Source organism: Scleropages formosus, chromosome 9, assembly GCF_900964775.1.
Source record: "Scleropages formosus chromosome 9, fSclFor1.1, whole genome shotgun sequence".
In the NCBI taxonomy this organism is placed as follows: domain Eukaryota; kingdom Metazoa; phylum Chordata; class Actinopteri; order Osteoglossiformes; family Osteoglossidae; genus Scleropages; species Scleropages formosus.
In genome coordinates this window covers 9,734,520-9,761,652 of record NC_041814.1, presented here as the reverse complement: position 1 = coordinate 9,761,652, position 27,133 = coordinate 9,734,520, and the positions used below count along the sequence as shown (strand labels likewise).

The 27,133-nt window shown below is 42.2% G+C and overlaps 1 protein-coding gene across 7 annotated transcripts in view; it reads left to right on the top strand.

Annotated features, from left to right (window-relative positions):
* Nucleotides 1–26,276, top strand: part of elavl4 (ELAV like neuron-specific RNA binding protein 4) — a 73,811-nt gene extending 47,535 nt beyond the window's left edge. For 4 of the 7 annotated variants that reach the window (XM_029254887.1, XM_029254890.1, XM_029254893.1 and 1 more), the window contains 5 exons: nt 6,566–6,669; nt 12,953–13,106; nt 19,358–19,592; nt 22,004–22,042; nt 25,269–26,276. In XM_029254887.1, coding sequence (XP_029110720.1) covers nt 6,566–6,669; nt 12,953–13,106; nt 19,358–19,592; nt 22,004–22,042; nt 25,269–25,596 — 860 coding nt within the window. In that variant the 3' untranslated portion in view covers nt 25,597–26,276. The remainder of the gene's footprint in view (nt 1–6,565; nt 6,670–12,952; nt 13,107–19,357; nt 19,593–22,003; nt 22,043–25,268) is intronic. The other 3 variants (XM_029254888.1, XM_029254892.1, XM_029254891.1) reach the window with 3 other exon arrangements.
* Nucleotides 26,277–27,133: the final 857 nt, after the last annotated feature.

Below are 27,133 nucleotides of genomic sequence, written 5' to 3'. Positions count from 1 at the left end.
CCTGGATGCGTTAATGCAAGCACTGTACTGAAAAAATAATTCCTGATGCATAATCAATGTTTGCTTTCATTACTGTGTTGAAACTCATAAATAATAGCAAGAACAAAATGTGATGGAATTTTTTTCTTCCCGTCTAAGAAAAGCTCCCTCTCACTTTTTCTGTAGAGAAATTAGTAGAGTACAATTGAGGACAGTGCAAAAATACATTACATTTTAGAAAGAAGTTTATTATGACAGAGTATTTCAGAATAATTACAGTTTGAAAACCTCTTTTCAGTTTGACAGTGTGCTCTCTTAGGGGTAAAAATATGTATTTTTTTGAAGGCTGAAAATATCATCAGTCCTCAGAATATCATCAAAACCAAAGACATGTATTTATAGTAAACCAACACTGCGAGTTCAGAAGAATGATAAGTGAATGGGTAAATATTATCATTACATGAAACTGCAAGCGTCACAGTGGTTTGTTTGACTTTACAATATACACTTATATACACACTAAGCTCTTCATCGCAGGGCTGTCCTGGTTTAGGATCAGAAACCTGCTTAAAACGCTGCGCTCAGCAAGAGACAGGCCTTCCCGTACCCACGGCTTCTGGATCTCTGATTAGCTGTGCTTCCTTGGCTCCGTGGTGGCGATGTGGTGCTCTGTGCTCTACTCGCTCGTGTCCCAGATTGGCCCTCGAGTTTCATGGGCCCCGAGGGCTTGTGGGCCTCGCTTCTCAGTGGGACTCCTGCTGGCCGTCGGCGCTGTCATTTGCCAGGGCTGACGTAGTCGGGGTGTCCCAGATACGCCAGTGCTGCTTTCCCACAATCCCCCTCCAGCCTTCCCACACATCTCGGGCTCCTCTCCAACTTGCCTCCGGCAGCAGCTACCTCACGTAGCGGGGGAACAGGGGGTGGGAAGCTCCGGAGTACAGCTGGCTCTACCCTGATGGTTGGATGATACAAGCATACACATTTTGCTGTATATGTGATATGTTGCAAAATGTCATTATTTCACATACATTTAGAGTCATTTACTTATACGTTACAATAAGCGCACAGAGACCAGCAGGCTCATTTACACATTTATAAATATGTATTCATAATTATACAATTTCTCGCTTAACAGTTTAATGTTCGTTTTTCAAGTTATTTTTGTGTAATTGAAAGTGTTCTTTTTTTTTTAGATTGAAGACTTGAGGTGATTTTTGAAAAGCCGAAGCTAAAATTTGTAGATGTCATGTCATTAAAGACTCCTAAGATTTTAGGTTAAAAAAATAGTTTTGTAGTAAGGCAAGAAGTTTCAGCGCATTCAGTTCGAGAGAGTTTCCTGTATGATCTTGCATTTTTGTTTCTGATAAACAAGATAAATCAGGAAACCTGCTTTTATTTTGCCAGTCTTGTTTGTATATCATGTTTATATGATTAGATTTTATCCACAGTTATTTTTAAGCAGAAAATCAAATTCATACAGCTTCAACATATCACCTTGAGATACAAATATATACCTTAGAGGTCTGCATCAGTTACAGAATGTACAAAATATCAGATTTTCATTTTCCTGGATTTATAGGATGTGGGGTTTCTGAGGTTTTTCTGGCATGGAGTGTCTTAATGTGATGTAAGAGCATAACACCAAGGCATTGTATTACACTAATATCATGAACTGCAACATTTTCTACATGTAAGCGTGTGATATCTTATGGTCTACTCTATTCTACAAAGACTGACTAAATCATTTCCAAAATAAAGTAAATGTTTTAAAACTAGCACCAACCGTTCATGATTGTGGGTTTATTTTGCTACACTTGTCAAGCTCATAATTGATATAAATAGTAGGGTTGGAGGCATGATATAGAAACATTACACTCTGTTGTTGCATAATAATGCCTTTCGTTATACAACTGTGCGAGTGAATCTGAAGTGATTTTATCTACCGTGGTCTTGACAATCCAAGAAAATATTATTTCATAACTTTTTATATTAGCAACTAACCATTGACAGTTGTATATTTAGCTGTATTTTTATGTTAGTGCATTTATGTTATCCATCAAGCTGCATGACTTAATTTACATTGAAGGCTTTGACAGATCCCTTTAGTCTTGCAGCTGTTTTATGAAAATGCAGTTCATAATTATGCAGTTATATAAAATCTAGTCCTTTGTGAACATTATGTATTCTGTATATTCTTTTATGACCAAACCAAGATGTGGCTATGCTTTATTGTGCATTATTAATGAGCAAAATTAAAAACAAATTTTCCCTGAATGTATTAAATTATCATTATCACCTCTGTACATTATGCAGACTCTTATGAGCTGGTTTAATGGAAACCATGTAGGGATATGGAGGATTTTTTTTTTTTTTTTTTGATGCCTGACTTTACCTGGTTAACCTTAGTGTCACAGAGCCAATGTTATTTTCCGGCTGTTTTATCTGTCTATCCACATCTTAAGTGCAATTACATTTAACATAGTATTTTAATTTTTCTCCAAAATGTGTTAATACCATCAAGGTATTTTACCATCACATTTGGTTAAACTGTCATTTTCCTTCAGCTGTGATTTTCTGCTTAATTTTCTGATAATATTTCTTCTTTTTATACAGCATGTAAGGTTGAACTTAACTGAAAATCAGCTGAAACCCGGCCGCCGATTTAATAATAAAAAGCCTTACGTGGGGAATAAATCACTCTTTCTGTGTTTCCACCGAGTAGTCTTTCACGGGGTATAAACTGCTACGCTCAGGTTTAAAAGAACAGCCTTATGTGAGGTGTAAACACCTATGTTCAGACTATGTGTACTGCCAGAACGGAGCATAAGTGCAGGCTGTGGCTCCAGCCATGAAAACAACAGAGAGGATTAATTAGGGCCGGGTTGTGGTGGAGGTGCTGGAGGCGGAGGTGGCGGAGCAGGAGCCTTGCGGCGCGACTCCTGCACCGCCGTGTTTGGTGTGGTGTGAGGCTGCCACGCCGGGAGCAGCAGGACCCTCGCTGGAAACATGCTCGTTTTCTCCTCTCACACACTCGGAGCCCCGCTGCTTTTCAGGAAACAAATAATGGCTTAGTCACAGCACCACTGAGTACAGCCACTCACTGAAAATAGCACCAAATTGCAGGGGAAACACATATGGAGAATATTATTCCCCTCCTGGTTTTGACATTTGTTATAAACTCCAAGAGGAGAAGGTTAAGACCCTGCAATTTAGCACAGGTCATTGCAGGTTCTGCCAATTAACGGAGGGAACAAAGTGCTGCAACATGGGACATCTGCAAGCAGAAGCAATGAAAATAACAACAGAGAACCTGCAATAAATTGTTTACACACAGCTGTGGTAATGTCACAGCTAATAAGATCTATATCATCCGTGCTCTGCACCTTCAGGTGACAGATGGTGAGAATGCAGTTCACTCAGGATCGCATTGTTACCAGCTGAAATGCACCTTAAAATCAAAACAAGCACACTTAAGTGAACTGACTTTTGTGTTATTCACATTAATGTTTGTGCACTTTTTTGTTGACAATTTAATTTTAATTACCCCTGGCCACATCTTTATAAATACCTTTCAAACATTTAAAGATTTTGTACTTTTTTCTGCCATGCTTGGGAATTAATAGTGAAGGAAAATTAAGATCTAGCCTCATTAAAACCTCATTAAAACAGAGATGCATCATTTCTGTTTTCAATTTTAATTGACAATTAAAAATATAAGTGAATGTAACCATTACTTTAATTAAACTGCACATGGATAATTTTCTGTTTGCTCATCCATTAGGGCGTATTTATTCTTTCACCGCAACAGCTTCTCTAAGATCTTTTTGAAAATTTTTGGATGTTTGTCTGTCTAGTTCTTCTTGAAACGTTTTTACCCAGCACCATTAGGGATATTCTTTTTCTCCTTTTGTTCAGATTTCCTGGTTTACATGTGGCTTTCAGAGAATAACCCCATTTTCCCAACTAAATATTATTAAATAAATCCAAATTTAACTCCATGGCCATTTTACATTAAATGTGTAGTGTGTTTTCCTCCAAATTTGATAAAATACCTTGTTACAAAAAATTTTGAAATTCTGCATGCTCCCCTAACAAAACAAACAAATCTCTAAATTTCACTTTTCCTGTCTCTACGGTAAGAAGAAAAGTGTTTTAAAGCTTTGCTCTGCAGCTCAGATCTAATAAGTAGACCTTTGGTGTGATCGTGGTGGCTGTCCTGGGTCTTCACATCCTGGCCCTGGTGCCCCTGGGGTTATTTCAGGCTCATGGAGCAGTGGCACAGACCTGAGTGAGCTGTTGTTATACCATGCCCTGCCAAACATGCTTGCCTTTGTTGGTCTGCAGCCTGTAGGCCGTAGACTTTATGTTCTTGTGATCGCGAGTCTCGGTATGTTAGTGGTATTTGGGTATTGGGCTTACAACTTCTGACATCTTATTCCTTTTCTGGTACTTATTTATCTTAACCCTTCAAAAGTAATGTGATGGGTGGGGTCTCTCCTGTGTATATGTGTGCATGCTTGTGTTTGTGTGTTTGTGCTCTCAAATGCATGTATGTGTGAATGGGTCATGCATCCTAGGCATGTCCTTGTGGGCCGGAGGATGTTGCGTCCATAGGAAGCGGCTCTGCCCCAGGCCACCGGGCAACATGTGGTGTTCCACTGGCAGACATGGCTGTTGGTGGCAGGAATCCCCGCTTGGAAGCGCCTCTGGCTGCGGCAGCTGCTTTGGCCTGCTTCTCCGTCCACCTGGGGAGACAAGCCGGGCAGGGGGATGCGCGCTAGCCTGCCAGCCATGCCAAGGTGCAATCAGCCCCAGGGATTTATGCCAGCTTGCCAAGGGGCAGGGGCATCGAGCACCGCAGCACTGCAGTGAGAGAATTCCATCTCAGTGTGTCTCTCTCACACTGTGGAGGTTTGACAGGGACAATGCACGGGAAAGAAGCGACCAAGCAGCGCTCGTGCGGCTGCACCCGGGTGTGTGCGTGCTGCTTTTCTGGAGGACCTTGACCAATACTGTCTTAGTGCTTAGGCCATCTCCCCCGTTGAAGCATTGCACCGGAGGGACCGGTGGCCCTGAGTGCTACAGTACATGACTGTGCCATTAAACACAGCCCACTACATCCATGGCTGTGCCTGAGTGTGCTTTGAGGCGCCCTTCACTTCAGCTCACCTTTTGCAAGCAGTGCTTGACAACCTCGCTTCAAGTTGGCGGCGCAGAAGCACAGAAGTGCTGGGAAAGGCTGTCGTGTGCTCCATATGGGCTAATTATCCTCATTGATGGAGCAGAGTTGTCTCACATTTATATTAAATGCACACATGTAGAGCTGTAGATATTTTTGTTCTATTTTGGAATGGCAACTTCGGAGTAGTGCTGTCAGATCAGTGTCAGGCAGATGCGTGTAAAAACAGTGTTGAACTGGGGATAGTCTCTCCAGTGCAGGAGTTTTTTTTTTTTTTTTAATTAACAATGGGAAACGGTAATCCAGGGTAATCCACCAAAAGTGAGGGAGAAGCGTCCTGTTTGATGTGTGGAATACTGCTCCCGTTTGGCCCAGAGCTGCCGCCAGGATTGTGTTTATTTGGTGGAGCGGCGCTGTTCCGCATTTGTGATTCACTTTGTCTTTACACTGTGGACCTGATGCTGTCTGTTTCAATTAACGAGGATAACTGTGCTTTTCTGCGTGGAGTTACCAGGCACTTGTGTGGCGAGACTTTTGAAAACACACAGTCTTGCACAGCCATGCTGCTATGTATGTTTTCCCCCATGATAATCTTCAGTGGTTGCCAGCGTATAAAGGATTCCAGTTTCCGACACAAGGGTATGTTTAGCTTCAAGCAGATGCAGCATGCATAATAGCAGACAGAGTTATACCGTGCAATAAATAAGCACAGAGTGCATGTTTCTCTTGAGCGTGCGTGTTCACGTGTGTCTTTGTGTGTGGGCATGTGGTTTCTCTTCACGGTTTTGTACCGGATGTTCGTGGTTTGAGGGGGTGCGGTGGCGCAGTGGGTTGGACCGCAGTCTTGCTCTTTGGTGGGTCTGGGGTTCGAGTCCCACTGGGGGTGCCTTGCGATGGACTGGCGTCCTGTCCTGGGTGTGTCCCCTCTCCCCTCCAGCCTTGTGCCCTGAGTTGCCGGGTTAGGCTCCGGTTCCCCGTGACCCCGTATGGGACAAGCGGTTCTGAAAATGTGTGTGTGTGTTCGTGGTTTGAAGCAGTCGGCTCTTCTGAGAGGAGAGGTCAGCTCTCTTTTACGAGTAAGACCCACTCCACGTCCACCGCTCTGTCTGTGCCACTCCACCTATATCGCTCAGTCTGTACCTCCATAAACCACTCAGTCTATACTGCTTAGTTTATGACACTCAACCTGTACTGCTCATACTGTACCACTCGGTCTGCACAGCTCGAACCGCAGCAGTCAGCAGGTACTGCTCAGTTTATACTACTCAGGCTCTACCGCTCTATAGCACTTGTCAGTACTGCTTAGCCCACACCACTCAGTCTTCACTCCTTCTCAGCGCTTCCCTTCAGCCAGTCTGTGGCACTGAGCATACTCACTTTAACTCACGTGTTCTCTCCCCTTTCCAGGACAGAGTTTGGGCTACGGCTTTGTCAACTACATAGACCCAAAGGATGCAGAAAAAGCCATCAACACATTAAATGGACTCAGACTTCAAACCAAAACCATCAAGGTAAGCGTAAGAGAAAATAAAACCCCATTTCTGTATGTCACAGCACACTTTGATGCATGCAATTGTTAATCGCTGTATGCAAGGCGGAAAAAGAGCACAACTGGTATAACGCGGGAGGAATGGGACGCAGGGGGCACCAAAGAATTCCAAAAAACACTTTCATTGCTTAAATGCATTCAGACAGACTTGCATGAAATGAATAACTCTGAACTGCTCCTTCCTCGTGCAGAGCTAAACAAACAAATACCAAAACCGGAGAACAATCAGATCGTGCTGGGAGAGAAGAGTGGGAGGGACAGGGGAATCGGTTCTAATCTCCGCTGCCATACATTGCCGGGCTCCACAGTGACATGCTCTGTGATTCGTTTCCACTGCGAGACAAACATTCAAATCTACATTCAGCAGCTTCCTCCTATCAGTGGGCTTTAACTTTATTATACTGTTCTTTTGAGGACATCTACACGCAGGCAATTTTCTGTGGTTGCCCTCGACCAGGGTCATGTCGGAGCAGATGGGAGGAGTGCAAGAGAGAACCAGCCTCATTTGGATTCAGAGGAATTAAAAAAAAACTAGGAGGATGACTTAAAAGGAATAACCAATAAGTAGGTGCATGTTGAAATCACAAAATTTAAAGCTGTAATAATTGAATCAATAAAGTTAACTAATCAGCTTGTCGATTCAGAAGAAATATAACTCCGGGGAATGGAAAATTTTAGTACTGTTGCGATAATTCAGTAGGATAAAATAATACGGTAAAGTAAAAGGAAAATAGAAACTGTATAATCCAGTCTGTGAAATACTGACATGTCACTGAGAAGATGACACAGCATGATAAATTATTCAGTCGTATCCATGAAATCTGACTGACCGTGCCCTTGTTTTCAGTTATAATAATCTTAATGGTCTCATTCCTATCCAAACCTAATCAGTCCGGTTCTGACAATAGTTATGACAAATTCTGCAAATAAGCTCAGTCTGGAAAGTAAACAATTAATTAGTTTAAAAAAAAGCAGCTTGCAGTTTGGTTACAGTGTTATGTCCATTTATTTTATTTGGACAAAAGTCTAAGCGCACAAAAAACAAATAAACCTTTTTGCAGTTTTTCCATTAAATAGTCTCTGAATTGGTAAAGCAGTCACGGCATGAGAATTATCTGTACAAAACAAAAAATGATATGTAATCCACATTTAGGTGGAAGCTGACCATTAAAAGAAACGTGAACCAAGTATTAAACCAATTATTATATGTGAAACCTGAAGAGATTAGAAAATCGCAACTGGAAAGTCTCGTTTATATGAATGTAGGTTTGTAACTAAAACGTTGCTGGTTCTCTTTCCAGCGGAGACATTTTCACGTAACTTGAAACAAGGCTTTAAATTGCTTCTCTGCGCGTACAGCACCAGTTCACAAAAAAGGTAATATGGAAAAAGATGTATTTCTGAGGATGCATGGTCTCGCTTTTACTATGTTCTCATAATCACTGAAACAGAAGAGCAATGTTACCAAGTAAGGATTACTCAAGGTGGGAAAACATGGTGCTTTTTCATAGATGCAACACCTTTTTCGATGGGTCAAGCACTAGTAAAACGCTTAGTGAAAATGCAGGTTATTCAGTGGTACCGGTCACAGTTTAAAGTGAAAATACCGAACGACGGTGGGAGAAAAGAGCTGGAACAGGTTGTCAACCACTATTGCAGCAGTTTGCTGAAGTCTGCATGACCAGTGTTTAGTTCAGCTGGGGATTAGCAGCTCTGTGTAACTTGCTTGAGATAGAATGAGTCACTCGATTAATATTCTCTCCATGCCACCCCCTGCTTTTTGTAGTTCTACCACATTTACTAAATGAAAGTATCTGGTGTGTGTGTGTGTGTGTGTGTGTGTGTGTGTGTGTGTGTGTGTGTGTGTGTGTGTGTGTGTGCGTGTGCTGTATTTGTTCTGATCAAACAAAGGTCTCTGTGAGTCCTGACCTCGTGGTGTCAGAGCTCGTGCAGCAGGCCTGTGGTGAAGAGCACGCAGTGCACAGCGAGCATGTAACACACACACACACACACACACACAGACACACACACACACACACACAAGGGACCAGGCCAGTGCAGCTGCCTGTCCTCGGGGGCACACTTAAGTGTGCCTCTTGTTTCCTGAATGCCGCTGTCAAAACCTAGCACATTCAGAGCTCCTGCACTTTCTGAATTACCGTTTCTTTTCTCTCCTTGTGTAAAGATACTGGAGTCATCTCCCCCCGTGTGACTCTTATGTAAACACTGTGGGCAGAGCAGGGTGCTACAGTCTGCAGATGCTAGGTTTCCCATGTCTGTCTCCCTTATTCAAACCTTCACATGGAGAGACTGTTGGAACCTTCACAAAGGCGGGACCAGTTATCTTGTTTTTTTTTTTTTTTTTTTTGATTAGGGTTTTCTTCCTTTTGTGATGGGCACAAAATAGGCTTTAGTATCACTAGTCATTTCAGCATGGCCCCTAAAAATACAGCGTCTGGGAAAAAATGCCGCTTCTACAATTTCTAATAAGTGTGTTCAAGGTCATTATCTTCTTGAAATATCCATTCACTGCCACGGGCCTTTCTTTCTGCACCAGAGGTTATCTTGAGCAGCCATGAAAATGAAGACAGGCTGCCTAATAGCAGCCGACAGCTCGGTCTTGCAGCTCACTGTGGGGCTGTCTTTTGGGAAAGTCAGATTGCGAGCTTTTTCGTATTGCTGCGTTGCGTTCCACAGATGCACTTGCAAATGCAAGCTTTTGAAAGAGAAGCATTTAGGGCATTTAAGGAGGAGAAACATTCTTTTGTTGGTGGAGCAGTGTGTGTGATGTGCATGCTGCCGTGTTTTTGTGTTCCTTGGATCTCTGGCGGGACGACCCATTCTCATTGCGAAGGGCAGCCAGCAGCCAGTCGTACGCTGTTGTACACACGTTCACAGCATAAGCTCTTGAACTGCATGACCTACTTCCACCTTAAGCCTAATGTCTTACTCTTGGCTCAAGTGACCCAGCGAGGCTTCGGCAGGGCTTGAAGCTCCGGATAAGCCCTTATGAGGCCCCGGGACAGAGAATGGAGAGTGAGCTCACTCAAGGCAGGGCCATGTGCGCAGAGAGCTCATGTAGTTGTGTCTGGGGCACCGAGATGCTTGGCACCCGCTGCCAGGCTGGCCCAGCTAGTACAAAAAACATTATAATGATGTTAGAATACAGTGATATTATATAATGTTGTCATGTTATATTATAACGATATGTTGATGTTCTAATGATGATAACAACACCGCCCTTAGGAAATAGAAAATCACAGTGCGAGAAGCCTTACGAGAATATCTCAGATGGCTCCACGAAGTGGCATGAATGCAGCTTCTCAGTGCACCACACTGAAGTTGTGAAAAGTTAGGAAATACTATTGAATTGTAAAACTGCTTGGAAGCCGTACAAAAAACGTTTTCCAAAGACTTCTTCACGGTGTTAAAATGCGGCAGTGCAGTTTGGCCAGCTTGAGATGTGACAGGCCAGCACCTCCACAGGCACTCCTTTACACTGGGTTAATAAGAAAGAAGACGAGCATTTCACTCCAATCTTGAGTGTTTTCACGCGCAGAGGTGGTATCTCTCCCTCTCTCTCTCTCTCTCCTTTTTTTAAACTTGTGGATTTCACCTCCGCAGCACTTGAACTCCTCACAATTTTCCTGCTGATTTCCTGTGAGGTGCGGTGGGGGAAGAGCCTGCCGGAGGTGAGAGCCCTCCTGCAGGGAGAGGCAATACACAGCCCTCATAGCCAGATGAGCTGCTGATGGTTATGACATCTGGAGCTAAAACACTTGCCGATACAGGGCAGATGAAGAGGCAGAGTGTACGTTTAGATAGACGTGTAACATGTAACATGGCTAAGTAGTGTGGCACGGAGACAAAAGCAAGACGAGGAGCATTGATTTGCTCCACTTTTGCCTCTTAAATTATAAACACGATTTCTGTGTCTGCTGCGGCTATTTCTTGTTTTCTACAGTAATTAACTGCCCATCTGTGGAAATTGATAAATTAACACGAGTTCAAAATGGAAACGTTCAGCCCATGTGCCGAGGTAATTGAACTGGAAGTAACCCATGGACCATAACTTAAACTAAACCAAAAGGGATAGTTTTGCTAAAGGTCAGTGTCAGTTTATTGTATAAATGTTTTCATGCGGAAGCTTTTTCAGAAATTGCTTAAATGCTTTTGACAAGTTAAAATCTTCAGCCTGTTCAAATGGAGGAAAAGGCAGCGGTTATATCCATTCAACGGGAACATTTAGGGCATAGTACTTTAAATCTGTAGTGGTAAAAATACGGTGCAGTGATCCAAGTGTTCCTGTGCTCCCTTATGGAATGGGAAAAATACTCCAACTTTAGTAGCAAGGAGAGGTGCCGAGCTCGCGCCCGTCTTCGTGTCTGAGAGTGATGGGTATCTTGTCGAGCATCGGGGCTACACTGCAGAAGTTCCAACCCAGTAATGTTTGTGGTATCTGGATGAATTCATCTCTTTCTCCGAGTCAAACAGCTAGATGGCCGCACCATATTATATAGACTGATAAGGCTGCAGGGTTCCTCGTCATTTCAAGTACTTTAAAGCGTTGGCCATATGAGAGGGGGACGCGTCGCTGACCGTGGTGCTGGGGGAACACGGGCCTGCCAGGGAGGGTGAGACCCTGTGTGTTCCAGATGTCTTACCTACAAAAGGCTTCCAAGCTCTGGTCTCTCAGGCAGCAACACAAGCAGAAGCTTTGCTCTGTGATTCAGACACCCTGCTAACTCTGCAGCAAGACAAATCGCACATGTGCACACACATTCGTTGACACGCTCACAATCGCACACCCTGTATACAGGCATATTTTCACATAAACATTCACATTTGCACACACGCTACCTTCATACCTCTTCAGAGCTGTGTGAATCATTCCTCACATTTGTGAATTCAGGGTGCTGACAGCATTAATCGTATACAGAAAGGGCATTAACCATATTTGAAATCAAAACCAACTGTAGTCATAATGTTATAATATACAAGCATACACTTGATAATTCCAACAGGAGTGAGCAAATGCAAATGAGTGATACTGTTGAAAAAGCCCTACTGCCATAGCTTGATGGTACGAAATAGAGCTAAAATTGAGGTCGTTGAATTTTACCAATCAATTCGGGTAGGCTCTGGTTCCCCGCGACCCCGTATGGGACAAGCGGTTCTGAAAATGTGAAATTCTTATTGGATGTAACATACTGTATTTTCACAACCATACAACACTATGAGTATGGAGAAATGTAGATGTGTGTCCTGGCAAAAATGACGGTATTGGACTAGTTGACTGTTCTTCGAGAGAATGTGTATGCATCTGTATCTGTCCATCTGTTGCTGTAATGTACTTTTTTACTTTAAATTGCATGGCACTTTAGAGAAAAGCATTTGCCAAATGAATAAAAAGAAAATCTATGTATCTTCTTAATTTAAATGCCCTTCATCTGTTTTAATTCCTACACATTTTGATCATACTATATTATTATACGTATGTTGCTCAACAATAACAATGCTTTGGAAGTTGAGTGAGTTTTTAATAATAGTCTCAACTGTTGCTTAAATGTCATTAATTAATTGAAGTCCATATAGAAAAAACAACATACAAGCTCAAATTTAGCTGTGGATCTTAAACAACAGACAGGGCACACTTCAAAGAAAGATCTGTCCAAAACACACACACACACACACACACACATTTTCTGAACCGCTTGTCCCATATGGGGTCGCGGGGAACCGGAGCCTACCCAGCAACATAAGGCGTAAGGCCGGAAGGGGAGGGGACACACCAAGGACGGAACACCAGTCCGTCGCAAGGCACCCCAAGTGGGACTCAAACCCCAGACCTGCTGGAGAGCAGGACCCGGTCCAACCCACTGCACCACTGCACCCCCTACTCTGTCCAAAACATTGCAGAAAAAAGGTTTATTTGTTGAAAATCTAAATCTGCAGCACTTTTTTTATAGGAAAAGGAAATCGTAGTGTAGCATATTTCATTAGTATCCCCCAGTATTAGACATTAGACCAGCATTTGAACAATTTGTTTCCTTAATGAGCAATGTTCTTTCCATTTTTTATAATAATAATAATAATAATAATAATAATAATAATAAACATTGAGGGTCATGAGTTATTTAACCTAAGCCATACCTCAATCTATGACCAAAATGCAAGACCCTAGGAGTGAGCTTTATCGCATATCTGCCCTATTTCCTGAACCATCTCTTTGTTTTCCTGTTCAGGTGTCATATGCACGGCCCAGCTCAGCCTCCATTCGGGATGCCAACCTCTATGTTAGCGGCCTTCCCAAGACGATGACCCAAAAGGAGCTGGAGCAACTGTTCTCTCAGTATGGCCGCATCATCACGTCTCGCATCTTGGTGGACCAGGTCACAGGTATCCATGGGCCAGCTCTTCATTTATACCATTCTGCATAAATACACTAAATAACACTAGCGGGCTGCACTTCCTATCTGACAGTTAAGGCTCATAGAATCGTTTCAGAGTTTTCTGTCCTTGCGGCAGATTCCAGTATAGTCCCTTCTGTGTATTGATGAAACAAAATGAGAACAGCTCATTGTATGGCAGTTTAAATCCACTTTCATTTGCCTATGCATATTTAATCATTATCAGTAAGACAAAACAGACCACGCTTTGAGAATTGTTTGTGAGCTTTTATATCATTTGGAAAATGGCACTTGGAAACAAGCAACGAAACAACAAAGGCGTGGAACATCATACCCATTAAGCATCTGTACCCACCTTTAATGTGTCTGAGACCAAAGCATTAATAAATAAACAACCACATGCAATAAAAGGTTATCGTCTAGATTTGCTAATATTTGTCTGAGAAAGATGTTTCTTAACACAAGTTGTGACAGCACTGTAACATACCCCTCCGTTTAGGTACTGAGTATCTTCTACATGCATTGTGCCAAATGACAAGTTTGATCAGCTATAATTCATTTTCCAGTTATTGGCCAAACAAAATATATCTGTGGGCAGTAGCCAGGGCTGGCCCCCTGTTGTTGAAGTGACCCAGCATAGTTAGCCAGAGCTCCAGCTGGGGTATTCATCCCCTGAATCCTCCCTACAGATCCATCCCCCTCCCAGCCTGAGGGGGCCTCCTCCAGGGAAGGAGGATCCACTCGAGGAATTTTAATGTCTAATTAAATTTTAGTTGCCAGTGATTAAGAAACTGGGAAACTTCAGAGGGCCCAGAAAGCAGCATGCATGCATGGCTTTCTGCTTCCTGCCACACAAAAAGAGAAACAGACCAAAGCTGGGAATTATCCAGCGGTTTGTTCAGTGGGAAGAAAAGAGAGGATGAGCACTCTTGTACCCTCTCTCAGACTTTCACAGAAACGAACAGGGCTGTCCTTCATTACGAAACAATGACCAGATTTGTAAATATAACACGGGTGCAGTAAATATGCACTCTCTCTTAATGCTGCACAGAGAAAACCGTACTAAAATATGGATCTCGGAAATAACGTAAGTGCTCTCTAGCATTTGATGTCGTGCCAACTAAAATGAAACACTTACTTTAACTGCCGTAGCTTTAGCTAGTCATGATAGGTGAGCCTGTGGTAATGGAGAGGGGTATATACTTATCATTACATTCAACAGTCCTGAGAGCAGGTTTTGCTCAGAAATTTTAAGATACATATTCAACAGCCTACCGTTAAAAATAAGCAGTCTTCCATTTGATTTGTTCATTTCAGCTGCAGTATTATTGCAGTTTAATCTCAAAAATTATATGACTTCACATTCAATAGATTTTCTGCAGTATTTCAACAAAGTGTTTTTTTTTTTTTATCCTGCATGAAAGTGCCATCATATCGAGTCCAACTCATAGCAACCGCTCACATGGTTTCCAAGGTAAGGGAGGAATGGAAGTGGTTTGTCAGTGCCGTGTTCCACGTATGCCTGGGGGGTGCAAACACATCCAAATTCCACCCACCCTGAGTAGGATTTGACCCCCATACCAACTGAGCAACTCAGGAGGTGTGAAGCACCAGCTTTACTGACTATGCCACTGTCCCAGATTGCTTGTCATGCAAAACAATTATTTGTTTTACATGTTTACTTGAGAGAAATTTTTATGGGTTTCTCTTCAGTGACTTTGCACCGTAATAATGATGTTTCTATTCAGTATTGATCTGTGAATCAGCCATTCTGACAGCTTCCGTTTTTGACATACAAGAGAGCAGGCTTTAAGATTCATTTTGTAATTTCTCGTTTCTTATTGATCTGTTAAGAATAGGCTTCCTTATTCCTTTTTGTGTTTATTGAGGAGACATGACCAAATACCAAAGAATAGCATTTGTACTTTAGATCATTCCGTCTAACCTTTAGGGAGCATTTTCAGATCATGAGGTTCAATAACAAGTGCCAGTTTAAACATCAGCTAGAATGAAAATATAATATTGAATAGGCTCTGATCAATAGTAAAATATTCCAAGCATCTGTGTAGAGCCCTGTGTGTAGCAGTCAATGCATATCTCATCAATAAAAGCAAACACACGTGATCCACGTTTTTTCTTACATGAAGAAAATGACTTCACAGTTTTCATGGGCTATGCTTGAAAAAAATGTTTTTTATGACAGTCAATCTCCAGTATAAACACACACAAAATGAACACGCTGAATTACTTCCACTCTCTTGGTATCTCACTAAACTTTTTTTCACAGTCAAGTATTTTTGCAACACAGCTGACAAGGTACAGTTTGGTGTCTTTATGTCATTGTGTAAGATGATATAAATAAACATCTTGCCATTTGTTTTACATTAGAGAAATCATTTAGCATAGTGTAGAATGTGCTGATTTTTATGGTGTTCCACATCAGTCTCATGGTGAAAGATTCTGAGCCCTTTGACCATATATTACATATGCACTGTACAACATAGTTAATATAAATAAGCAACCAGATGGTTTCAGTTCTGCACATTTATACAGTGTTGCCCATCGCTCCTCACGTCTTCAAAGGGTTATCTCCCTGCGCCTTTTCAAAGACCATCTGCATCAGCAAAACTGAGTTACATAAAACAAGGTGGTTTTCTGAAAAATCTGATTAGAAGTAGGCAAGAGCTTTTTTTTCCCCCCAAACGTATTTAAAGTGCAGGCCTAATAAATGTACTGTACGTCTGGCACCGCCATTAAAAAAAGTCAGATTGAGGAGAAGCTGCAAAGTGCTCAGGTTTAAGAGTTAGAGAGAAGGCTTTCATTAACAGCCCGGGCTCTTAGATCTTTCCAGATTTCCCAGGGGAATGTTTTCATTTTGCCTGAAAGTGTTGAGGAGCGGTGCAGTGGGCGTGCGCAAAGCTTTGTCAGGGCACCGGCGGCTCCTCGCCGCCGCCTTCCACCGTCCTCGTGGGTTATTAATAAACCCGCTGTCCTCGACGTGCGTGCGTGGTGGGCCGCGATAAGTACAGGTGGAGTTACATAAGGCCCAATAGTGATTACTGTGTAGAAAAGTGCCGCTAGCTGGGTACATTGTGGCCTAGTGCTGCGCAGCCCGCGATAAGTGCTGTAGCTAGCTGAAGCTGCCAGCGCCTGCCTCTGTTTGCCTCCCTGACTGCTTTGTTCTGTGCTGCTGTCATCAAACAGCTGGAAGCTCATTATTTTAATACAGAGAATCTTGAGGAAAAAGTAAATACCGCCATCAACATTAAAAGTTTCATTTAGACTTTTTTTAAACACAAGTGAATGGAATGTTTTCCAGCCAGTCCGTTTTTATCGCTCTCTGCAAAGGTTTAAACATTCAGCCAGACCAAAATGGAACGACAGGGTGTTCTTGAGATGAGTATCTACTCCGAAATAACAGTTGTCAGTACACACCACTGCGAAACAAATTGCTGCATTCCGATACGTTTCTCTCCTTTTCGCTCCTGGATTCGCACCCTTGCAGGCTCAGTCCATTAGGTCTACTGTTGGTAGCGGGGTCCTCGCAGCGCCTTATAGATATCTGATAGTAGCATTTTGCTCCTGTGACTGGCAGCTCTGTAAGGAGAAGGTCCTTTGAGCAAAGTTTAGCATAAGCTCGCCTTCCCACACAAAATCATGGACAAACTGGCCAAGTCCTCAAGGCACAGATGAGTCCTCCACTTTTCCTAATTACCTGATTCATGAGCTTTTCCTCAGGCTTTCCTCTGTTGCCTACTGACTGAAAAGCCCCTGTGGAGTCCTTGCAGCCTTTGAACCCATGAGGGCGGGAGCTGGCTAGAGCTTCTTGGGAGGCAGGCAGGGAAATCATGTTTATTTTGTTTCTTCTTCTTTCCAAATGATAGCCTGCCTGGACACTCATCTTTGTCATAAAATTGTGTCACGTTCTTCTAGTCTTGATGATCCTATATTACAAGACAAACACCCGTTTTACCTCAACCTACTAAACAGTAACCTGTTTTACAGTTAAGATGCTTTAAGGTAGAAATGTGCTAAAGCAGTATATTATATGGTCTACTGTCCATGCACTTGTGGTACAGTGCTATAGTCTTGGAAGTTTTGATTTTGAAGATTTTGATTTTTTTATTTATGAATTTGGTTCTCGTTATTCAATTGTAAGAAAAATGCCAAAATTACCACCAAGCATGACTTTTTAAAGGAGCACAAAAGTGACTAATGATTCACACTATCTCTACTATTGCAAGCTGCCTGTCATAATTTAACGATTCTGTTATGTCTTATTTTCTTTTTACATCTGTGTTAAACATAGTGGCCACAAATACAACTAAAAAGTGCAAGTAATAAAAGGCAGAATGGAAATAGGAATCATTTCAAGCACAGGCATACACCGTACATGGAAATACGCCTGCATTAGCATGAATGAAAGCATTCTGCATTGAAAAGATTCTCATTTGGGGCTGTACATTTCAAAAGTGTCCAATCTCAAAAAGCCAGGAAAGACAGCAGAAAAGAAAACATCTGTCCGTAAGAGCAGTGCAGTGAACAGAGAGCAGAATCCCAATGAGATTATAGAGATCCCCATTTATGTGTATGGCATGTAAAAGAAACGTGGCTAGCTATGTGCTCTCATGTGTCCCTGAGCCATTGGAGCAGCCTTGCTAAAAAGAAGCCCCATCTTCCATCTTTCCCTGGGCAGTGCCTCTTTTACACTGTATGTTCTGGTGGCAGGAGGAAACACAGGCTTGGGAGACATTTAGCGATCATTCACCATGTCATGAGCAGTGTGGACGTGTGGCCCATGAGTACAGTGTCATGGCAACCGCAGGTTGGACCTACATTGCATACTTCTCCCAACCAGCAGCACACTTACACCCAAAAAGACTGTCTTAGTTACCACACCTGTCAAAAAATCACTCCCTGGTCTTAAATTCTCTCTTTAATGGCTCCTGCTCTTCTGCCCTGCTGTTTTTATGGGGGACAATTCTTTTCTATTATGATTTGCTTCAACGTCTTCTCCTTGTTTCATTCTCATTAAGTTATTGGCCACCCCACCTTGCTTCTCTTGATTTAAATAAATAAAGATTAGACACAGAAGGAGCATAATACCCAAATAGCATTCTCTGTCAAAACAACATGGATGAAAAATAGGTGTTGGTCTGTACTTATCTATTAAGCAATATATTGTAATACAGCATGTTTTAAAGGTAAAATGACTCTGCCTAACTACTTGTCCAGGCCATGGTGACATCCCGTGTGGACTACTGCAACTCTCTCTTGTGTGGCCTTCCTGCTACTGCCATCAAACCTCTACAGCTGATACAGAATGCTGCTGCACGAGTTTTGTTTCACTTGCCAAAGCACTCGCATGTATCTCCTCTACTCGTTCCTCTGCACTGGCTTCCTATAGCTGCCTGGATCAGATTTAAGACCCGGGTTATGGCCTACAAATGCATCAATAGAACTGCTCCTAGCTATTTACAAGACTTTATCTACTGCTAAACCCAACCAGACCGCTTTGCTCGTCTACTTCTGCTTGATTGGTAGTCCCACGCACGAAAGGAAAAGCACGGAGGTTCTCGGTTCTGGCTCCGTTGTGGTGGAATACCTCTCTCTCTCACTCAGAACTGCTGAAACTCTGTCCACATTTAAGAAGGCTCTGAAAATTCACCTTTTCCTGACTAATGCGCCCATGATTTCTCAAGCTCATGTATGGTGTAAATGTTCATGCACTATAACTTTATGTTCATGCCCGGATTAGCCTTTACACAACCGCTACTCCTGTATTGTATGTAAATGTTTGTGTACCTTTAAAATAAAAAAAAAAAAATTTAGGAAGGTGAACACGATTCGTCTATTCTGAGTTTTATGCACCTACTCGTGCAATGAACATCGCTGCATAAAGTGGAAAGAAACAAACTAGGTTTAATTAAGAATCATATGTCTGCAACTATGTTTCTCTTTCTCCTAATGTAATGCACAAATTGTATTTTCTATGAGATGTACGTCGCTTTGGAGAAAAGCGTCTGCTAAATGAGTAAATGTAAAATACTGTATTGTACTAATACTAACATTTTTTGCAGGTAACATGCTGATATGTTGTAAAGGCGTGTATTGCTAATGCAATATGTTTTAAAGGCAGGACAGATCCTTGAGCAAGGATGGTGAGGTGTGTCCTGAGAGTGCATGTTTGTATGGTATCCGGTGAAGTAAATGTATTCCCTGCATGTTTCTGGTGTGCTGGCCCCTCAGGCGGCTCGCGGGGCGTGGGGTTCATCCGCTTTGATAAGAGGATAGAGGCGGAGGAGGCCATCAAGGGGCTCAACGGACAGAAGCCCTCGGGGGCGGCCGAGCCCATCACAGTCAAGTTCGCCAATAACCCCAGCCAGAAGACTAGCCAGGCTCTGCTCTCCCAGCTGTACCAGTCCCCCAATCGCCGATACCCAGGACCGCTGCACCACCAAGCCCAGAGGTTCAGGTAAATGACCCAGTAGAAGGTCAACGGTAGTGGTGTGGACTGTGACACGTTTAGTATGGAATATGTGTAATACAAATAGGATGTAAATAAAAAGCCTTTATTACTTGTTGCCATGACAAAAACATGTCAGCTTGTTCCTTTCTAAAGGTTCAATATGCTCTTATTCAAGACACAGAGAAAGTACTAAAGTTAATACTGCTGAATACTTTGTGCCTGCTCCGTCTGTGTGAAACAAACCACTGGCGAAGGAATCGTCTTAATGCAGGTTCACAGAGTCCAAAAGAAAGAGCTTGGGTTTCTCCCTGGCTGGTCACAAGAGACAGTGGGGTTCTGTCGTTCACAGTGTCTTCATCTGAGTTCCCTGCGAGAGTCACTCCATTCCCTTTCTTTCCCTCCCCTTCCCTTCCCTTCTCATGTTCACGTGCTCAGCTACATTTTCACATCCCAGACTGCATTTACACTGCTCACTATTTTTAAAACCTGATATTATCACTTTCCGTGCAACAGCTTACATTGAGTTTCTTTACCTTCTAAGTCTAGGCGTCAGGCGAAACAAGTGAGCAAAGTTTACTTTGTGTTTCTTGTTTTTCCCAAAAAAAAAGAAGGCAAAATGTTGAAAAAGGTTCGTTTATAGTGAAAGGAGGTGCTTTTGCATAACTAGCTAATGATGATTTGGTTTCAGGAGAAGTAGTGAGAATCACAGTTTCTACACCTAGGGTTCTACGCTGATTACCTTCATCGCAGGCATAAACCTTGGGATGAAACATTATCTAAACCTTAAAATACTGAAACCATTACAAATCTTGCAGAGTAGACCAGTTGGTTAATGTTGCTTTTATGCTCTACCCACATGATTATTTTTCCGAGTGCATATCAAATGCTTCTTGGCCCAAAATGTTCATCTTTTAAGCCTTCTCAGTCACCTGCTCAGTGAAATACATTTTGGTTTGGAATCAGGTTTTTGTATTACCGATAATGGTAATTAGTAAATTATCCCTATTATCGCTGGGCCAGCACTTGTAATAATGGAGCTGGGTTTATAAAGGAAGTCTCCCATCTGCAGGCATTAGAGAGCCACACAAAGGCGGTATTGTGCAGTGGGGCTTGGGAGAGGGTGGGCAGAGGGCTGGCGCGTGAGCCAGGTTGGTTCCGGCAGATCAGCAGATGTCTCCTGCACAGCAGCCTGCAGCAGCTCCTCTGTGCCTCCATACCAATTTACTCATTTACCCACAAAGCAGATTGTTCAGTCTCTGCCCAGATAATTGGGTAACTGCAGCCTTAATGATTCCTCCCACCCAGCCCACCCTTGTATTCCGTCAAGTTCATAAGAAGTCCTTTCAACAACTGTTGACCTGCAATATAAATAGTTTTTTTTTTCTTTTCTGAGAAAAAGTTGTTTTAAAGCCTAAAACACTCAGGACCTCCTCTTTACTCTCATATATTGGGATATATATTTAGATACCTACTCACACATGAGATAAAAATGGGAGAAATGGAGCAGGTGGACATGTGCAGTCCAGTGCAGCCCAGGCCCATCGGTTTGAAGTTACTGACATCTCCACAGCACAATGCTAAAATCACCATCTGGAAGAACACACCTCCATTTTTATGCTCGAAGTTTATTTTTTCCTCATCGTTATTTTCCTCATCTGGATTATAAATACAGATGAAGAATGCAAAAGAGCATTTTTAAAGGAGCTAAACAGCATCAATCTGAGAAACATTTTTGTCCTTCCTGGACACTGTTAAGTTACACTGCCATCTACTTTTAAACCACTCTTTTTGTTCATCCCCTTCAAGTGCAAAACCATTACACTGACAGAACTCTTAATGATGTACATTTTAAATCAAAAAACACTTTGCTATATATTCAACTTTGAGGGAAAATGTTAAAAAAAAAAAAATGTGAGCCTTTCCTGCCCTTTACGGAATGATTCCTCATGCTTTTTTTGACATTCTCAATCATAGTCAGTGTGATCACTTTATCGATAAACTGATCAGATCTCCATTGAATAATTTCCTTGTGCAAATGAAGACTAATGTTAGTGCTGTAATTGTAATGACAACTGTGTGGAGAGAAATTTATTTCTAAAAATCCCACCAGTGATCACCGAACTGGAGACATGCCTGTTCTCAGGAGTGCACACTGTAAAAAAAAAAAATGAATTACAGCAAATGAGGAAATGAGTTGAATCCCAGAGGGCTGAGAAGTGAACTCCTGTGATGGCTGTGTGCTGGCCTGCTGCTGGGTGTGTGCATGCCTCGCGCCCCAATCTGGGGGGCTCTTCAGTGTAATGGCCCATTTCTGGATGTGTTTCTTCCTTGAGCAAAGCAGGGATGTAGCATTAGTTCCATTGAGTGAGTCGACCATCTGCCTGGCATTAACCCCAGAACCCTCCTTCTCTTTACAGGCTGGACAATTTGCTTAATATGGCCTATGGCGTAAAGAGGTAATTAAAACTTCACCGAATGCCAGATGTCCATGTTGACAAAATTATTTCTATCCTGTTTTATTTATTTTTGAAAGTCACTTGCATTTGATTCAGTTTGAGGTTTCTACTTAATTTTTAACAAAGTTTCCTTTCTTTGCACCCACCAACCACCAAAAAAGGAAAAAGTGAGATGTTTTTCATTTCAGTAGTGGACTTTACATTACTTGATTCGAATGATGACTGACTTTTTTAGTTTGACTTAGTTTGAGTTTTAAGTTGAATTTTGTTTATGTGTGTGTATCTCTTGTTTTAGGCATTTTCTTGTGTGCAGCTCTTGATTTCAGGCGTATCACTGGATTCAGGTGCTCTTGCCAAAGCTCTCTATGAGGCTCATAGTCACTCTGCTCTGGGGCTTCTCTGAGCTCAGCTCAGGGTCAAAATAACCTTAATTCCCATGCTCCATAGAGTGAATCTACTGTATGTATCAGCAAGTTTTCAGTCTCTGGCAGTAGGGAGCACTTTCCTTATTTGTAACCACGCAGAAATTTGGGGAAAACTCTGGGCCAGAGTTTTCAGTAATAAAGTACAAACCTAGAGGTCCAAAGAGATTTGTGCTGGTTTACAAGTTGGGTGTGGGTGACAGACCAGGGGACTGAGGCTTGAGACACCTGGATCCCTGCAGGAAATGTTGCGTTTCACTGCAGGTACTGTAGTGCAACTGCTGATAACGTGTTCTTGCTGTTTTTTTCTTTTGTTTACCATTGTGAGAGGAAAACCTTCACCATGTTTTCAGGCAAACGTTGAACTGTATATTACTGACTCTGAATTTGTTTCAACAATGGGCACTTTGAACACGAAGCGATAAAGATGAGACAGGAAAAAGCCAAACCTAGTAGCTTCTACTTTGCATTCACTCAGTGTCAGTGATACTCATAGATTTTCATTATTAGCATAGATTGTTGTCCTTCTAGCTGGAAGAGAGTAGTGTGACATGCCATCAATGTCAAACAGTTGTGTGTCGCAGCAGTGTGACACAGCGCTGCACGTGAGAGTCTTGGACACCTGGCTTTCTTTCAGTGTTCGAGCGGATTGTTTGCTTGGCCCACTCTGGTAATTAAGTACTCAATAATTAATTAATTCAAAGGAAAATGTAAATGCAAATCAGAATGGGGAAATGTCAAGCCAAAAAAAAGCTAGGATGAAAACAGACCACTCCGACACTCAACCACAATGTGCCTTAAATAGTTACATCCAGTGACCTGTTTCTGAACGAAACAATAAAGACAAAGAGCTCACGTTACTTACGCAGTGTGATGGGTGGTCCGACTTACGGAAATTCGACAATCCTGCAACCCTGCTTTCTATTAAAACATCTCCTCCTTGCTCCTGCGTGGACACCTTGCTGAGCATAATTATTAAACAAGTTTCTGGTCAGCGTGCCGAAGAAGTGAACTGTATTCGTCGGAGGTGGGAGTTGAGGAAGGGGGGGTGCGGGTGCCTCAGTCAGCTTGCTTGTTGCTGTGCAGCTCTTTGTTTCCCTGTTTTCTGTGGATGAAAAAGAGACTACTTTTGTCCTGACAGCTAGATCCCTCAAACTGCGCTATTGTGAGTATCTCGGCCTAGCACACTCTTACAGCTCTGTATGTGCATCTATGCGAACAATGAGGGCTAATTAGGTCTGGCAAAAATGCCTGCGCTCATCATATACTCAGATCTCAATGCACTTAAACATGCTGTAGAACTGTGTGCAAGCAGAAGTGCTCATTTGTTTGGGCTTCGCAGCCAAACTTAAGCGCTGATGTGCAGACGAGGAGTGCGAAACGGCAGAGAACTGGCCATTCCTGCTGTCTGCACTGGGCTATCGATCAGTGTCAGGCCGCTACAGGATGGAAGATTGCAGCAGTGGGCAGGTGCCAGTTCCTGGCACTGCAAACCTGGCAAAAATGCACTTTCTGTTTTGCCTGTTCCTTTCTCCCATAAGGAAGGGAAGCTTCTCCAGAGGCATCTGCAGTAAAGCGGAAATCTCATTTAAAGGATGCCCAACAACGCCTATAGTCATTCCAACAGAGATGGCATGAGAAATGAACCCTTTATGTCATTTACCTTTTATTTAAAGTGGAAATTTCCTTTAAGCGGAAAGGCAATTAAGTGAAGTCAACTGAGCATTGAAATCTATGCATCACAAAAAAGAGAAAGAAAAAAAATTATAAGAATAATAAAAAGAGATTTATTCTGTGCGTGCTCAGTCTCTACTGAATTTTCAATGTTTTAATTCAGCAAGCTCCTGTAATTTAGTCTCCCATAAATACACTTAGGAGGAAAGGAGAATAAAAGCTCTGCTTCCTCTTTATGTGCTGGTGGCATTTTATAGCATGCCCCCTGCAGTCAGCAGCAGCAGAGAGTCCTTTCATAGCGCGTGGCATCAGGGGCGAGGGAAGCGCTCCAGCTCCCAGCTTTTCATCACCAGGAGGATATCCATAGATTCAGGCCCGTCTTCAGTCTATTACATGTCACAATGATGCAGATGAAGCTTCGTGCTTAACAAGTTAAAACCCGATCACCCCCATGCCTTAACCTTGATGTTAACTGGTTCTGATTACTCCTGAGAACTAGTTATGAATCACAACTAAGCCAAAGCCATCTATTATGCTATTATTTAAAAAGGATGTTTACGCCTGCTTCCTTTTCATGGTATAATCCCCGCATTATGTCAGATGGTAGGTTGCTTTTGATTTAGCTTGAATGCGCTGCTAAAAGAGGTCCAGTCCTCCTTTATGGAAAAGGTGCTTGCAGCTGTAAAAGCTGGTGTTGAACAATAAAACTGGTTAGAGTCCCATAGTGGGACCATTTGAGACACTACTGTCATCATTTCACACTGGTTTATCTTACCTCCTGCCTTGTGAGATTTGAATTCATAATGCTGTAATTTGCCTTAAGCAGTTTTCAATTTTCAAATGTGAACGTAAAGGATAAAACACAAGTGCAGTCCACTGTGTGTATAAAGTTTTGATATTTGCCCATTTGGGTCTGCAGAATAACATCAATGTTACACAAAAATACATGGGTGTTTAGCTGTTACTCCAGGCTTTAGAGACAGAGAGAAATAAAGAGTCTATCCTGCTCTACCAGAACCATGGTTTTAATGCTTGAGGCTCACATTGGATCTCTCCCTCTCACTCAGTCTTTCTCTATGTCTCTTTCCTCCTCTTTCCATCTTCAACCTCCCCCTCTCTCCCTCACGTAGGTTCTCCCCCATAACCATTGACAGCATGACCAGCCTAGTGGGCATGAACATCCCTGGCCACACAGGGACAGGCTGGTGCATCTTTGTCTACAACCTGTCCCCCGATTCAGACGAGAGCGTCCTGTGGCAGCTGTTTGGGCCCTTCGGGGCCGTCAACAATGTCAAGGTTATCCGCGACTTCAACACCAACAAGTGCAAGGGCTTCGGCTTCGTAACCATGACGAACTACGACGAGGCGGCCATGGCCATCGCAAGCCTGAATGGGTACCGATTGGGTGACCGCGTCTTGCAAGTTTCCTTCAAAACCAACAAAACCCACAAATCCTGAACCCCACAGATCATAAAAGAAAAACCCATTCACTACCACTACCACCACCCAACAGCCGCCCAACACTGCAACTTCAAACAGGAGATCAAACAGCAAACCGAACTGAAAATGGCTTATAATATAACTTTGGACCTATAAGCCAACGTTGCCTAAGTATTACAAAATTTAAAAGAGAAAAAAATTGTCACGATTTGGAAAACCTGTAGTACTGCAGGCTTTCTGTTGTATATTTTTGAGTTGTTGCTGTTGTTTTGTTTTTCTCTTCTCTGTATACAGTAGCAAAACCAGTTCCCCATATTTCAAAGAAGAGAATGTCCTTTTCTTAAAATTCTATTTTTTTGCTCTTGATTTATTTTTTAAATCCGGATCCACTGTCCTTAGAATAATGCCTCCCTTGGAAACGTAGGGAGGGGGCTCTTTTTAAAATAAGTGACCGTTCATTCATTTTCCGTGGTATATGAGTACCCCCATTTAAAGTAGAAGGGATAAAGCAAACATTTTTGCTCTGATGCAGAAAATAAAGAATTTCTAGCATTTTTTGCTTTGTATTACAAACAAAAACACATGTCTTTCCTCACTGGGGACTGGGAGAAGGGGAGAGGGAAGGGATGGGTGCACTTTCCTGATGACATGATACGTCAAGTGATTTAAAAAAAAAAACACTGTTGCCAAAGAGAAAATCTCTTTGCTTGAAAATGCGTTTAGAAAAAATAAAAAATAAAGAGAAGAAAATCTATTTTTATAAATAATAATTAAAATAATAATTATTGAAGAATTTTTACATGAATCTGGATTTGAAAAAGAGAAAAATATTTTGACTGGCTAATTTGGGGTGGGGGGGTGCCACCTTGTCTTGTTCGTTCTGCCGTGGAACTTTTTAGGATAAAAGGTTGTTCGTTTTTGGAGAACTGGAACAGTGATTGTTTTGTAGATGGAAGGTTTTATCAAGGGATGCAAATTCAGGCAGGTGATCTTCGTAACTTTTCTTAGCACGTAATTTATTGGACAACGAATACCCTAGGAGAGAGGTCATCACAGGCCTAAGTGTCCTCACAGTCCAGAGCCCAAAGCAAGGAGATGCTCATTGTCTGCTCGTTTCCTTTTGTCATCAGTCTTGCAGAATATTAGTGACAAATACACACATCCATTTAGATAACATACCTTATGTTTTACTTTCTTTAAGTTCTGAGGGAAAAAGAAAACATTTCAAATAAACTTCCTTTAGCGATCAGCGGTAGGTGCTATATAACATGACTCACATATCTTAAATATCCAAGTTTGTTGTTCTCTGTGTTGTTTAGAAAAAAAATCTTTGATGTTGGCATTGAACTGAGCTGCTGTTTTTTGTTTTAATTGTTGGCCCTCATCTGGTTTGACTATTCCTCATTGAAAATGCCAGATGACTGAACTGGGGCCTTGTAAGAATCACTTAACAAGTTTTTCTTTAGCTTGCTAACTTTTAGTTTAATTGCTGCGTGTGATGCGTTTTGTCAGAATTCAATAATAATTAGCTAGTTTTGTTAGTCTAGATATTTGT